The sequence below is a fragment of the Varanus komodoensis genome, unplaced genomic scaffold (assembly GCF_004798865.1).
Source record: "Varanus komodoensis strain SLA01 unplaced genomic scaffold, ASM479886v1 scaffold79, whole genome shotgun sequence".
In the NCBI taxonomy this organism is placed as follows: domain Eukaryota; kingdom Metazoa; phylum Chordata; class Lepidosauria; order Squamata; family Varanidae; genus Varanus; species Varanus komodoensis.
In genome coordinates this window covers 983,559-999,073 of record NW_025336467.1, presented here as the reverse complement: position 1 = coordinate 999,073, position 15,515 = coordinate 983,559, and the positions used below count along the sequence as shown (strand labels likewise).

Below are 15,515 nucleotides of genomic sequence, written 5' to 3'. Positions count from 1 at the left end.
ACACCTGGTGTCCCACACTGGGCATCTGTGCTGGAAGGTGAGACAGGCTGGACGTGGCCAAAATGTGCCAGAGATGGACGATTTGAACTCAACTTTGGCCGCCTCTCACTGCCTTTTCTCCCAAGGGGCTCCTAAACTAGGCATGGTCTCACCCCAAGGAGACGCTCCAGAGCTCTTCTTGGACCTTTCCTGGCTGCCTTCTGGAGGCCAGGGCTGGAAATGCTGGGACAGTGCGGCTCAAATTGCTCTCACGGGTCTCCTGGAGACTGGATTTCCTCACACTGTGGATTTTTCCTGGGTAGGCGAATTTCCTCAGAAGTACCAGCAGCTGCCGACCAATGGAGCCCTGTCGCCCAATGACGAATCGGATGGAAATTCGCCTTCCTTTGATCAGAGTGCGTATGTTGCTGGAGGAATGAGCAGGTGTTCATTGGGAAGAGAGGAAGGTATCTGTAGAGGGAAGGGGGCCTGAAGAACAGGCAAAGCCTTATTTAATTTCTCCCCACAGCCCCTAAGAAAAGGTGCTCAAGGCTCCAAACCCTAAAAACAACACCTTAATAAAGGTATCACATATACGCACTTAAAAAATAAAAATGAATGGTACAGCAAAGAAACAGCACCCAACCCAACAGAACAGCTAATGGGCCAATAAATGGGCTTGGCCTTCTGGGGCAAGGCAGTGTGGCCCCCTGCACTGGCCCTAAACACACCCTAATGGTGTCAGCTCCCAAAGATCTCCAAACCCAGGCTAATGCATACAGGAGAAGGCAGTTTTTCCAGAAGGCTGGTCCCCAGCTTTATAGGCCCCATTGGTGAGGGTGTTCAAAGATAGGCTGGACATGCGCATGGTGGGCATGTCGTGAGCGGGGCCGGCTGGAGCCGGGGGTCAGACTAGATGGCCTGGGAGGCCCCTTCTGACCCGCTCTGTTTCTGTGTTTCTATGAATTGTGCCCCAAAGCATCTCAGAACCCAGCAAAACTCCTGCAAGCGGAGTTATGTGCAATCAGCTGGCCCAGTCGGCAGTTGGCTAACAGCGCCGCGGACCAGCTAAAATCTCCAGATAACGTGTTGGAGAAGTCCAGATGGGAAGTAACTCAGGTCTGGGTGAGGAAGGTCAGAGGACACATTTCGAGGAAGAATGGATGATGTTCTTCATGCTCAGCTGCGCAGACACACCTGACCACTCCAGAACTGGACCAGCTGAGTTTGGACACGCACCCAAACTGAGAGAAGCATCTTCAGAAAGCACATCACCCCATTCAGCACAGTTCAAGTCCCTCTTCTCAGCTCTGACTGTCAACTAACTAGGAACCTCAGAGAAATTTGCCATGTCTTTTTCTGAGATCTCCTTTTCCATTTTGGGGCAGGAAGCACACTTGTGTACATCTGTTAAGTTCTCATAAGTGCCAGTGCGAATGAATGCAACTTGAACCAAATTTGGGTAAAACTGATTCTAAGAACTAGTGAATAAGAGGATGGAATATGCCTAATAAGTTACCAAAGAGAGATGGAAAAGATTCAACAAAACACATGCGTCATGCAGCTATTCTTTCTTGTCCTTCTGGCTTAGATAGAGAACATGATCTCATTCGACCCTACTTTACTCAAGGGGTTTAGAACGTGTTATGATCCAACACAGTCATATATATATTCAAGGCCCTGTGCAAAAGTCGGAAATAAAAACAGAACTGTGGAAGATTCTTAATGCATCAGTTCCACTTCAAAAATCCAAGAATTGTTTAGACCAGAAACATCCTCTTTTCAGCTTACACAATACCTATGAGCATATACTGCAGAATTATATAATTGCTGCCTTTTCAGCAAAGGCTGTATCCTAGGAAACTTCCACAATGCCATGGAAATCGTCTCAAACCCAGCAGAAACCTTGCAACCTCTGTTATATTAGTTGCAAAATATAGGAGAAATAGACATTGCCACCCAGCAAGGGCAGATAAAGACATTGAGACTTTGTAGCCCAGAATGAAAGGTCTGTTGCTTTTGAAACAATGGCAGCCCTTGATTGTTTACTAAAACAAGGTCAAATAATTTGAGCATATGTAACAGGAAAGATTAGTAGTTGCATAAGATAAAAACTTTGAGGACCTGAATTTCACCATTTAAAAAATATCCTACCATCACTTTAATATAGCTAATTCAACAAACAAACAACCATCGCCTTGTGATAATTGTGGTTGTAGTGCCTGGCTGCAAAGAGAGAACCTGCTGCAATATGCACAGATCCATTGCAGTTGTGAATTTTGTGCAGTGGAGGGATGAGGCACAGATGAAACAGCATTTAGAAACTGCACTTCTCCTGTCCACCCTTTAACTCCAAATATCAGTTCTACCAAACACAGCCCAAAGAGAAAGACGCCACACTTCTCATCCCAGCTTTTCTGGCTTTCTAAAATAACTGCTTGATGTGCTTTCCAAAATATTAGAGGACTCCCTATCAGAACTGAATAAGAAAAAGATCTCGGAGTAATTGTGGACGACAGGCTAAACATGAGCCAACAATGCGATGCAGCCGCCAAAGGGACAAATGCTATTTTGGGATGCATTAACGGAAGTATTACTTCCAAATCACGGGAAGTAGTAGCTCCTCTATGCTCCTCATTAGTCAGACCTCACCTGGAATATTGTGTCCAGTTCTGGGCACCAAGATTTAAGGAAGATGCAGGTAAATGAGAACAGGGTCAGAGAGGGCAACAAAAATGATCCAGGGTTTGGAAACACTGCCCTGTGAGGAGAGGCTGAGGGAACTGCCTTGAGAAGACTGAGGGGGACATGATGCCCCTCTAGAAAGACCTCAAAGGCTGTCACACAGAAGAAGGTCAAGATCTCTTCTTGCTAATGCCAGAATGTAGGACACAGAATAATCAGTTCAAGTTGCTGCAACCCAGATTCAGGCTGGACATCAGGAAAAGCTTCCTCACGGTCAGAGCAACGTGACTGTGGGACCAGCTGCCTGGAGAGGTGCTGGGCTGTCTCACACCGGAGATATTCAGTGTGAAACTGGGCAGCCACCTGAGTGGGATGGTGTGAATTGTCTTGCAACAGCAGGAGGGTGCACTCAAATGGCCTTCATGGCCCCTTCCAACTCTTCTATGAATCTATCACTTCACTTTTCAGTTCCCGAATTGTGCATCGTTAACCCTCACTTCCAGTCCATTTGGACCTCTCCTCACCTCCTCCATGTTGCTGGATAAAAGTGCATTGGTAAAAGACCGTGGAAACATGTTTTTAAAATATACATTTGCATTCAGATGCTTTGTGCTTGGCCTTTCACTACTGAGTGCTGAGAAAAAGCATCCCAAGAAATGCACTCACTCTGTCTCATCATTCAGAAAAACGCCACAAAAATTATTCCTTTTTTGTGGAGCTTTATCAGACAAGCAGATGGCTAACCGAGGAAAGCGAGAATGGACGTGCATATGTGCCAACCCAGGAATTACTTGTAGAAATTCTCCTCAATAGACTGAGGAGCTTCTTAAGAAGAACAATAGAACACAGGACAGAATGAAAATGCAGAGGCATCAAACAGGATGCACAATCCTGGGAACCTGAGTAAGGCACCTGCACGTGCTCACCTGTGCACTCACACAAACACACACACAGACGCAACATAGCTTTGGTTTGCTCCTGCTAGCAAGGTGGTTCCACTCTTCTGCAGCAGAAAGGAGAGGAGAGGGTTTCCTTGGCCTACACTCGCGTTGGAGATCCCAAGTCCACCTTGAATCCAGTTTTTCAGGGACTGCAAATGTGCGTACATGGCAGAGACTGTTTGGTGCGTTTCTGAAATACTGCTCACCGCCTGCACTTTTGGCACCCATTCAACAAAGGAACTGAATGGGGAGAAATGTTTGTTTTCCGCTCTTAATGTCCATGTGCATTTCTTTGGCACCCTTGGCATCTATAACCCAAGAGGCCATGCTTCCCTTTTAAGGAATTTTCCTCGTTTTTACAATCCAGTTGCACCAAATTGCTTTATGGATGGGGATTTCACCGGTGTGCCACTTTCTCTTCTCTCCTGACTGCCAGGTATCAGCGACATAAGCCCTGGAATATCAGTGCCGAGCGGCCCCTTCCGGAACGTTGGCTTATCCAAGGCGGCCCAGACCCACCGGCTCAGGAAGCTGCGAACCCCTTCCAAGTGCCGTGAATGCAACAGTTACGTATATTTTCAGGGAGCTGAATGCGAAGAGGTAGGAAGGTCCTTTTGGAGCTCGCTCTGTTACCCGGCACTGGGAAATTAATTAGTGTTTGTTTGTTTGTTTATAGTGTTTCTATGCCATCCATTACTAAAACAAGTCTCTGGGCGGCTTACATTTGAACTGCCAACAAGCCCAGCACCTTACCTGCTGAGCCAATGCACTGCTTGCAAGGGGCAGGGAGTAATTTTTAAAAAGAGAATTCAGCTGAACAGAGGAAAATACCACCAAGCAAATAGGGTTTCAAGAGTTGGAGGGATGGATTAATACTCGTTGGGCCTCCCTCTTCGTCTCTCACGCAAAGGGGCTTGCGGCACCATGGGCGGGCGGGCGGGCGCTTGTGTGGTTTATGGCTGCTTGGCTGCACCTCCGTTTCACATCCATTTCTGCTGCCTCTTTGCCAGTGTTATTTAGCCTGCCACAAAAAGTGCCTGGAGACGCTGGCCATCCAGTGTGGGCACAAGAAACTCCAAGGCAAGCTGCAGCTTTTTGGACAGGACTTTGTCCAGGCTGCCCACATCAGTTCCGACAGCATCCCCTTCATCATCAAGAAGTGCATCTGCGAGATCGAAAGGCGGGCCATGAAAACCAAGGTCAGTAATGGGGCAGCGCCGGCTGTGTGTGAAGAAGATGTTGTATCCAGGGATCCCAGGGCTGCCAGAATCAGCCTTTTTTAAAGAAGATAAGAGCCCTCGGGCTTTGAAGGGGATACTGCCTGGATTTATGGCTGGCCTGTTTTAATATTATGTTTTGCTACATTAGACCTATGGTGTTACCTGTTAAATTGCTGTTTTGCTTATGTGGATTTGTAATGACCTATGGGTAAATACAGGACTGCAGGTGTAACCCATGATTAAACCGCTGTGCTGCTGGGCTGGTTGATCGAAAGGTCGCCGGTTTGAATCTGCACAATGGGGTGAGTTCCCGTTGCTCCGTCCCAGCTCCTGTCAACCTTGCAATTCGAAAGCATGCAAATGCAGGTAGATAAAAAGGTACCACTTCAGTGGGCAGGTAACAGCGTTCCCTGCACCTCGGTGTTCAGTCATGTGGCCACACGACCACGGAGACCGTCTGTGGACGAATGCTGGCTCCCTCGGCCAGGAAATGGAGATAAGCACCATCCCCGAGAGTCAGGCATGACTGGACTTACCGTCAGGGGGAAACCTTTACCTTTATGGGTAAATACAATAACTTACTACTACTGCCTTTTTCAAAGGGAATCATTTAAACCTTTTAATGCTATTCCTCAGCCAAAACTTTCAATGAATCAGTAAACAAGACTATGTGGCTGCAGACTTAACCATCTAACAATGAAACAGCACTCAAGGAAAAAGGGAAGAAGAGGGAAGAAGAAGAAATTAAGTTGGCTTTCAGCCAGGACCCACTTGCCTTCCCATCTGCAGGGCAGTGTGTGGGGAGTTCTTCCACTTGAGTAGAAGAGGGTTGGGGTATAGCTCCAAGACCATGAAACTGAGCCATGGTGAGCATCCTAAGGGAGGTCAATAGAGGTACCATCAGGGTTACCTGGTTTGGCTTTTTTAACATACTGGTTTGTATGGCTCCATCGTGGCTGAAGCTTGTGATGACATCCTCCGTCAATAGGAAGCAAACGTCCCTAACCTTACACAAATGCCCCTTTGCAGTCCGTACAGTTAGAAGCTGGAAGGGAATCACAGGCTGAGGATGGAAAAGTTTGGCTTCTCACTCCTTTAGGAGGAGATGCCCCTGGGGGGAACGGAGGGGCCAATCTCCAGCCTCAGGCGGCCCCATGGCAAGGACCATGCCTAAGGATGCTGGTGGGCACTGCTTTGCTTCCCTGGGGATGAAAAGACATGCCCAGCCCTGGCAGCTCGATCAGCTTGTTTGCAGGCTGTTCCAACTATCCAATGTTTAACCCCACTTGCTACTGAATAAATAACAGAACCTTCCTGCCCTTGGCAAGAGGCTGAACAGTCAAAAAATCGGTGCCTCCAACTCCCCCCTCTTCCCTCACGGTCCTTCCTCTTCTTGTAGGGCATTTATCGTGTCAACGGGGTGAAAACCCGGGTGGAGAAGCTCTGCCAGGCCTTCGAGAATGGCAAAGAGCTGGTCGAGTTGTCTCACGCCTCCCCGCATGATATCAGCAATGTCCTGAAGCTCTACCTGCGACAGGTGAGGCAGGCCGGGGATGTGCAGCCTTTGGGCTAGGATCGGGGGGCATTACTGGGGCAACCTCTCTAGGTGGGCAGCAGGAAGAGAGGAGCTGGGGAAACACGGAACAAAGGTCCAATGCACCAAATCGTGCAAGATGGCAAAGAGAAGGATTTTCCTCTCTCTTGCACGAGAGTAGCACTTGGCTTGGCAGGAGAGTCAAGGTGGAGAAGTCCTTCCTTCCGGCGGTGGAACTCCTGCCCAGAACAGAAACGGATTAAGCAAGTCCATGCAGCTGGGGGAGATCCATCAATGGCGTTTCACCCTGGTGGCAAGATGGGGGGGGTGCAGGCACCACAGAGCAGGAACAAAGCTCCCCTCTTCATTTCCTCCCTGGTGGGCAAAGCAAGAAGATCCTCCGCTTTGCTGTGGGTGGATTTTCTCCCATTGGAAAAGGCCTCGGTTCAGCAGCACTGGCTCCCGCTGCCCCATACGTTCTTCCCACTGGAAAAACAATGCAAGGGCTGTTCATCTGTCCTTTGCCTTCCCTGCAAAACCAGGCAGCGCGAACTCTGGCCAAGCCTCTGCAGGTCCAGAGGACCACCTGTCTGGAACAAAGCGACTACCTGTATTTCTGGTCCGCCCAAATAGGCTGGAAGGTGCTCAGCTACCGACCCTGCTGCTGACAAGGTGCTTCAGCTCCAGCTTCCAGACTTCCCAGAGGCACCTGCTGGAAGGGCTGAGTGCCCCTCCCATCTGGTCCAGCAACCTCTGCCAATGTTCTTAAGGATGTCCTTTCCCACCTTGCGAACGGCTGAGATACTTTCCTGTGAAGTAGATGGGGCTTCCTTTCCAGCTCTGGAGGCTGTTTCATTTCTTTCTGGCGTTGTCCTTCCAGCTCCCGGAACCCATCATGCCCTTCCGTATGTACAACAGCCTCATGGGCTTGGCCAAGGAGAGCCTGCAGAGCGGACCAGAGAGTAAGGCTGGGAAAAACGTGCCTGAGCTGGTGGACAAGGGCGCCGAGACAGAGGAGGTGGTGGTGACGCTGGTGACCAAGCTGAGAGAGCTCCTGAAGGGGCTTCCGGCGGAGAACTTGGCTACGCTCAAGTACATCATGCGGCACCTTCGGAGGTAAGAGCTTGTCCGCCACCACCCTCTGGCCCCAATTTGACCTGCAAACTGCAGGCCAGGCATGTGGCGAACACCCACAGTCTGGACAGGTGTAGCCATGGGACCCAGTGCAGTGAAACATACCCCTCACAGTTGTGGTGTTGTCATTTCGTCCAATTCCTCTGCAGTATCGTGGAAGTGGAGCAGGACAATAAAATGACCTCAGGCAACCTGGGCATCGTGTTTGGCCCGACACTCATGCGCCCCCGGCCCACCAAGGCCACCGTCTCCCTCTCTTCGCTGGTGGATTATCCCCACCAAGCCCGCATCATCGAAGCTCTGATCATCTTCTACTCAGCCATCTTTGAAACCGGTGGCACATTTCCAGAGGGCTCAGAAGAAGAAGCTAAGGAGGAGCACCTGGCCAAGAATCAGGTGGGGAGGAGCCTGTGGGGGCTGGTTGTACTTGAAGGGGGGACCTCCTGCCCACGGGCTTCCTCCTGCGCAGACTTAATCTCACCAAGCTCTTCTGTCCCTCATACAGGAAGATGCTTGTGCTGAGCCGCAGGGAGTCCTCCGTCTCATGATGAATGCCGAGCAGGAGCGGGCAGCTCTTCATGACGAGTCTTGCAGAGGTGAGGTGATATCACATTTTACAAACATGGTCTTGGGTGGATAAATGTTTCACCGTGAGACGTGGGAGGGGCTAACGTGGAAGCAGGTAAACACTTTTCCTTCCCGAGGTGCCTCACTGACAATGTCTTCCCATCCTTGCAAGGCAAGGATGTTTTGGGTAGCAGCTCCCATTAGTCCAACCAGTTGTAGCTCAATACGTCTCTGTTTAGAAGACATGAACTGGGGAGGAGAATTTCCTATCCTGTCTTATGCTATCTGCATGTGGGAGTCTGTGATTCTATATTTAAATTTGCATACTGTGGAATAACCAAGGCACCCTGCTATCTGAAAACTCTGTAACTGTGAGGGTCAGTACAGGGATAGACCAGGGAGTGGTAACAGCCCCTCTTGCACCCCCAAACAGGGCTTGTTCCAGGTAAAACTGGAACAGCTGCTGCAGATGTGCTGCGGTAATCTCTTGGTTGCTGGAATGCCGGGACCAGGAGCATGTTGAATTCTTGTGGCAAGGCCAGCAGTGAGAAGCGCGGCAGTCAAGGAAGGCCTTCTTAGATATTCTGATGTAATGCTTGTACACTCACCGCACTAAACCTGCCTGCTGCAGGCAAGGGAGGTTGCAAGGGAAAGTCGGGGTTGCAGGAGAGCTGTATCAACGGCCTCGATCTCAGTGCGGCGAGGCAAAGGCCCGCCATGTTGCACGTTTGAGAATATCCCAATCTTTCCCCATGCACAGCTTCTGGCAGCCGCTTTATTGACTCCGATTCCGACCAAGAAGGCACGGAGGTGTGTGGCGAAGGCACCCCACAGGCAAGCTTGGAACTGCGAATCAGCGAGACCAGTGGAGAAGAGGAGACCGCTTCCGCAGATGAGGCCAGCGAAGAGGGAATGCTGAGCCGAACATGCAGCGCCGGCCAGTCGGACTCCGAGGACGTCTCGCCCCTGCTGCGGGGCCCAGCTCAGGCGGAAGGCGGCGGTGATGCGGAAGAGGACGGCGTCTTCCGGAGGGAGGGCGACGAGGACAACCGTGCCGAGCCGGTGGACAGGTCACTAGCAGACCGCAATGCCAACCAGTCCAACAACACGCGCCCCGCGCACCTGCCGATCGGCTACAAAATTTTCAAGCAGTAAGTTCTCTCGGCCTTCAAAACGAGATGATGCAAAAAGGAACTGAAAGGACAAGCAACGAAGGAGTTGTGCACAAAGACCATTTCAATTCTGTCCTTCTCTTCCTCTGGTCTAAAGGAGAACAGGTTACCTTTGGGCCTGTCTTTAAATTCTCCGCATGAGAAGGGAGCAGACCAAAATGATGCAGTGGGGCAAAAGCAGATGGAGCATGTGATGCTCCTGCTCAGAGCCACAGAGAAAGGGTCTTTTTGCGGCATGCAATAAAAGCCCTGGAGGCAAACGAAGTGCCATGACTTCAGGTCTCTTTTCCAAAACTTTATAGAAACAGAAACCTGAAAAAACCCCAAAGAACTCTGAGTTCTTTATGTGAAGAAAACAAGTTTTCATTACTTTTATTTTTAAACATCCAACCCATTTAGGACGAGCTGTTATAAAACCAAGGTACAAATGGGTGGTTGGTGATGGGGACTTTGCTGAATTAGAGGGGACATGAATTGATCTTTCCCTAATTGTGCTCCTCTATAATTTTGTGGATATGTACTGTAAAATAAGCCCCTTTCCCTCACACCTGTCAAGGAAGGATGTGTTTTTCGATTGTACAGCTCCACTTTTTCTGTTCCTCAGGAAAATGTACACTTAGAGCTAGAAATACAGGGAGGAGGCGTTGAAGGCATCTATTTTATATGGCTTTCACTAAGAGAGCTGTCCAAATGCTGAACAAATTGCACTTCACATCCCAATAGGGCTTCTAAGAGTCACCGGAACAGTTCTGGCAAAAGATTCAATCAGGCCGATGTGCACGAAGAACATTTTTTACCGTCAGGGGTTTTTTTTCTTTGTTTGCAACAAGGACTTAACAGAATTGCAAAGGGTCTTTCAAGATTGTAACAGGGTTCTCATTTCCTTTTGGCTACTTTGGATGAATATTTCTCCTTAAGAAAGGAGCTCCGTCCAAGAATCCATGCCTTCGGGAGAAGGCTAGAACGGTACCTTTGTCTTTATTTTATTTTGGTAAAAGGTAGATGGGCAAATTAAGTGTTGAAGTGAGTATCTTTGTCCTGCACTGTAACTCTCCCTCCCCCCTCCCCTATATCTATCTATCTATCTATCTATCTATCTATCTATCTATCTATCTATCTATCTAACATAATAGCATGGTATACTGCTTTTTTCTTTTGAATGGCTGTCCATGACTCTGTACTGCGGTGGATTTTTAAAGGATCACTATAAAAATGAAATAAATTCATCACAAGTAGAATGCACGAAGCCTCCCTTCCTCACACACACCCCCCAAACACTGAGAATGATGTAGAGCGTTCAGAATTAGTTCACATGAAGCTTCAAAGCTCATGCACTGCGAGGATGGCCATTCCAAAGCTCCCAGGCACTTGGGACTGAAGTCTCCCAAAGCCGCCGCGGTTCATACAGCTGGGAATGCTAGTCTGGAGGGCTTCGGGTTGCTCTTCCTTGTTGGAACAGCTGGAAACACCCACAACCGTGCCCCCGCTTCTATTTCAGTCCTTTCTCAGTGACTGGCTGCTTCTTGGACTTGAAGAAATGAGGCCCCAGTTCCACTTTAGCATCTCTTGGCCTGTTCAATTGGCGGCCGGGGGGGGGGGGGGGGAGGACACAGTACAAAGGAGGGAAGGTGGGTTGCTCTGGGGGTCAGAGTAGATGCTGAAATCCACATTCCACCACCAGGTTGACCTTTCTTGATGCAGCAGCTAGATCTGAGCAAAGATGGACACACGCCACAAATGGGGGGGGGGGCTTCTTCCGTAGCTCCACACACAAGACACGGACACAGCGCTGATATTGTCATCCCCTCGTCCACCTCGGCTTCAAGATCTCTCTCTGCTCTCAGCGCTAGCCAAGGTGATCTTGAAACACTCATGTCCAGAATAAGCTTGGCCCATTTTCCTTATGACACGGAGATCAGAAGAGCCAATTCTCGCAAATACCTTTCTATTCGGAAAAGGGTGGGTGTCCTTTTCACCCGCCTCCCGGACCTCATGCCCTCCAGGGATGCAGGACATTAACTCCCACCCAGCAGTGAGACATGGTCAGAGGTGAGAGAGACTGCAGACTACCCCTATCTGAAGAGGCAGATGTTCTGTACCAACCAGGGAGGAAAGAGAAACACGACTGCATTTAAAAACGCTTTATTCTTTAAAAAACAAGGTTAAGACATTGAAAGCTGCTTTTCTGAGAGCTCCAGGTAAGGCAGGAATTTTCAGCAACAGCCTGGCAAGGATCAGTGTGACACGGCAGGCTACAAGGACAGTCTCGGGGCATCTAGAACAACTAGCTCTTACAGCTTTCTCTGAAGTCCACACAGAGAGTGGCACTCTTCAAGGCCTCTCCAAACAGCCATCTCCAGAATCAGAGAAAAAAAGGGTCTTGCTTGTTCTGTTGCGCACCCGTCACAATCAGGCTAAGTTCCAGAAACTCTCAGTCCATTGCTGCTTCCAACCAGTCCAGCTACCTAAGCGTATGGATCTGAAGCAACTTGGCTTGGGAAAACAACAGGCTCCCTTTAGCCACTGCTTTGCTTTGATCAAGATATCTAGAAGATTGCAGAGTGTCAAGCACACAGACCCAGGAACATTCCTCCAATGTGACTTTCCTGGAGTGAGGGAGAGGGAGACGGAGAGAGAAAGCAAAATTGTAGTATTCCTCTCATAATTTTTAAGGACACCCCCCCCCGCCACACACACACACACACACACACACACACACACACACACACCCAAGCTGCAAGGCAACTTAGAGAAGTAGTGATGTTTCATAGTTTGCCTGCAAGTCAAGCTTCATGAACCACCATGAATGAGCTAAGCAGAATCCAGGTAACTCTTATACAGGGGTTTTAAACCAGGCAGCCAGATCTGACCCATCTGGGATCCCAACGCAGCTGATGAAAGGGATCCCTAGAAGCACCCCCCCCCAACTTCCCCAGACCATTGGCTGGCTTCCCAACTTTTACACCTTCCCCTCCATTGATAGGCACTGAAATAAATGCCTTTCTTAGTGCCCAACCTGTCCAGCGATCAGTCCAAGATAGGATACGGCAGTCTTCTGGGCACCACTCCTTTTGCTCTCCCCACCCGCCCCCGCTGTGGGCATTCAGCCCCTAGAAAAGGGAAGCTGGGCAAAACCAGCTTCACCCAGGTGCACAGCAGAATCTGCCATATTTCCTACCCATCCCGATAAACCAGAACAGCTCCCCTCAACGGGGCATGCCCCAGATGTGCCGGACAGTAGCCGACACCCATTCCCACCAATCGTCATATGCTGGCTGGGGTGGGCAGAGCCAAGGGGAGGCAACAGGCTCAGGGAAGGCTGAATTGGAAACCTGGCTCTTTCTCTCACAACCAGCAGCCTTCCCAGTCATCCAGACAATCTATGCAAGGTGCAAGTTGTGTGGGTGTGACAGGGACAGAAGTGGACTTCCAGAATCTGCAAGTTTGTACTACCATCTTCATCACTGTGGAAAGGAGTGATGAAACAGCAGCAACAGACAACTCAAGGGCTGAAACATCCCTGACTGCACATTCGCTGTGCCGTTCTTGGAAAGCAGACACCCAACATGTGTTCCACCCGAGAAAGGAATTCAGGTCCAGTTCCTGCCACCCACAGAAAGAACGGCTCGACCGATTCCCCCACTTTCCAACTCAGGACCAGCCAAAAGAGCAAGCCAGCTACGCCGACACTCAGTGTCCCCGTGAGATGAGAGGCGAGACACTGGGCTCGGGGGCCTTCCCATCCGCAAAAATAGGAGCCGAGCCATTCCCAGAGCAACCCGGAAACAGCCAAACACCTCCTTTCCAAGGGTCACAGGTTACATAAGCATGCAGAAGCAACACACTCATTTCTGAGCATACGTGAAATGCTGCTTTCTGGAAAAGAGAAAAGAAAGCACACACCACTTCAGAGGTCTTAAGGTAACGAATTGAGGATGCTGAAGTACCTTAATATCTCATGGTTACTGCACAAGCCTGTAGGTGATATACCTGCCAGCAGTTTCACTGGGCCGAATAATCTTCACCACCTGGGGAAGCAAGGGATGTGCAAAAAGCAACCACTCAGAAGGGGCCCTGGAACAGCTGTGCACAAATTGGTAATTCAGACGAATCCACCAGCCCATTTCTATTATTACTACATTCTGTTCATACCCTGCTTTTCTTCTTTGTACATGGAACCAAAAGCAGCTTGCAAGGTTTTACTCCTTCCCATAAAAAGCACACACAAGACAAGCCACAGAATCAGAACAGAACCTCCATGTTCAGATGCAGTATACCCAACAATAGCAGAACATTCCGCCTGTTTAGCAAAGGCAGCACTCATTTTCTGGGACCTCTGGGTAAATTCCTATCCCAATTCAGCTTGTTTTTACTTGGGTGGTGGGAAAAATATGGACACCTTTTTAAATTGCTATTGTATTTACTGCTGTTATCTGAAACGGATTATCTGGACCCATTTCAGCCCAGCTCCAGACCCGGGTATGGTACTGAATCAGCCTTGGGTCGCCCTGTACGATGACCTGTGCAGGGAGATGGGGAGTGCGTCCCTGTTGGTCCTCCTGGACCTCTCAGCAGCTTTCGATACCATCGACCATGGTATCCTCCTGGATAGGCTGGCCAGGTTGGGAATAGGAGGCTCTGCATGGCGGTGGTCCCACTCCTACCTGGCCAGCCGATTCCAGATGGGGGACTATAGCCCTGCGCCATAGCAGCTGTGCCATGGGGTTCTTCAGGGCTCTATTTTGTTCCCCCTGCTCTTCAACATCTACATGAAACTGCTGGGAGAGGTCAGCAGGAGGTGTGGGCTGCGGAGTCACCCGTATGCTGATGACACCCAGCTCTACCTCTCGTTTACGTCCACTCCAGGTGAGGCAGTGGCTGCCCTGAACCGGGGCCTGGCCGAGGTGGTGGGCTGGATGAGGGCCCATAAACTGAGCCTCAATCCAAGTAAGATGGAAGTCCTGTTGGTGGGCGGATCGTGGTTTCAGGTAAGTGATTTTGGCCTTGTCTCCAAAGGACGGGGTCCGCAGCTTGGGAGTACACCTCGACCTGGAGCTGTCACTGGAAATCCAGGTGGCAGCGGAGGCGAGGAGCACTTTCCTACAGCTCCGGCTGGTCCATCAGCTGTATTCTTACCTGCACAAAGACTGCCTAGCAACCGTGACACACGCTCTGGTAACCTCCGGGCTGGATTACTGTAACGGGCTCTACGTGGGGCTGCCCTTGAAAACGGTCTGGATACTTCAGCTGGTACAGAAAAGAGTGGCCAGGCTGCTGACGGAGACTGGCTGTTACACTCACATAACACCAGTCCCCTACCAGCTCCACTGGCTCCCAGTCGAAGTCCAGGCCCAATTCAAGGTGCTGGTTTTGACCTATAAAGCCCTGAATGGCTTGGGACCAGGATACCTGAAGGAACGCCTCCTTCTGTATATGCCATCACACCCCTTAAGATTGGTGGGAGAGGCCCTGCTCCGGGAACCCTCCCTGAAGGAGGTAAAAGGACATCTACTCTTATAATACAAGGTTTTAGACAAGAGGTGACTTTAGTTAATATGTATGCACCTAATATAAATCAAAGGGAGTTTTATAAGGTGTATAAAGAAACAGAGGCAATAAGAAGAGGATGTTATAATGGCGGGTGATTATAATATGGTTATGGATAAAGAAAAAGATAAATCCATCAAAGGAAGATATAAAATATAATAATACAGATTTAAGTAGATTTATTAATAAAAACAGATTAAAAGATGTTTGGAGAGAATTAAATGGGAACCAGAAAAGTTATACCTTTTATTCAGACAGACATAAAACTTTTACAAGAATAGACCATATAGTTGTAACACCAGAACTATTGTCTAAGATAATAAATGTCAATATAAAAGTAATTAAAACATCATACCATGCAATGATAACAATGGAAATAGACTGTGATTACAAACAGCTAAACAGGTGGAGAATAGGTCTAAAGATTTTAAAAAATGAGAAGATCTTAGAAAAAATGGAAAAAGAACTAAAAGAAATATGGGAAATAAATGAAAAAGGAGAAAGTAATGTAAGTGTAATGTGGAATACAATGAAAGCAGTGGTGAGAGGGTTAGAAATAAAATATTCATACAATATAAAAACAAAAAGAGCAACATATAGTAAGGTTAGAAGAGGAAATTAAAGAACTAGAGAAAAATATATAAAAAGCAGAGAAAACAAAATTATGTTAGAATTAACAGCTAAAAGAGAAGAATCACAAAATATCGAAATAGAACAAGTTCAAAGAAATCTAATT

At 48.8% G+C, this 15,515-nt stretch overlaps 2 protein-coding genes across 7 annotated transcripts in view; one reads left to right on the top strand and one right to left on the bottom strand.

Moving 5' to 3' along the window:
• ARHGAP45 (Rho GTPase activating protein 45) overlaps window positions 1-10,474 on the top strand; it is a 48,989-nt gene extending 38,515 nt beyond the window's left edge. For all 3 annotated transcript variants that reach the window (XM_044453413.1, XM_044453414.1, XM_044453412.1), the window contains 8 exons: window positions 303-395; window positions 4,042-4,205; window positions 4,616-4,804; window positions 6,225-6,362; window positions 7,240-7,475; window positions 7,643-7,889; window positions 7,999-8,089; window positions 8,821-10,474. In XM_044453413.1, coding sequence (XP_044309348.1) covers window positions 303-395; window positions 4,042-4,205; window positions 4,616-4,804; window positions 6,225-6,362; window positions 7,240-7,475; window positions 7,643-7,889; window positions 7,999-8,089; window positions 8,821-9,215 — 1,553 coding nt within the window. In that variant the 3' untranslated portion in view covers window positions 9,216-10,474. The remainder of the gene's footprint in view (window positions 1-302; window positions 396-4,041; window positions 4,206-4,615; window positions 4,805-6,224; window positions 6,363-7,239; window positions 7,476-7,642; window positions 7,890-7,998; window positions 8,090-8,820) is intronic.
• Window positions 10,475-11,358: 884 nt separating this feature from the next.
• Window positions 11,359-15,515, bottom strand: part of POLR2E (RNA polymerase II, I and III subunit E) — a 33,028-nt gene continuing 28,871 nt past the window's right edge. For all 4 annotated transcript variants that reach the window (XM_044453444.1, XM_044453445.1, XM_044453443.1 and 1 more), the window contains 2 exons: window positions 13,180-13,260; window positions 11,359-11,838 (listed from right to left, as the gene is read on the bottom strand). In XM_044453444.1, coding sequence (XP_044309379.1) covers window positions 13,195-13,260 — 66 coding nt within the window. In that variant the 3' untranslated portion in view covers window positions 11,359-11,838; window positions 13,180-13,194. The remainder of the gene's footprint in view (window positions 11,839-13,179; window positions 13,261-15,515) is intronic.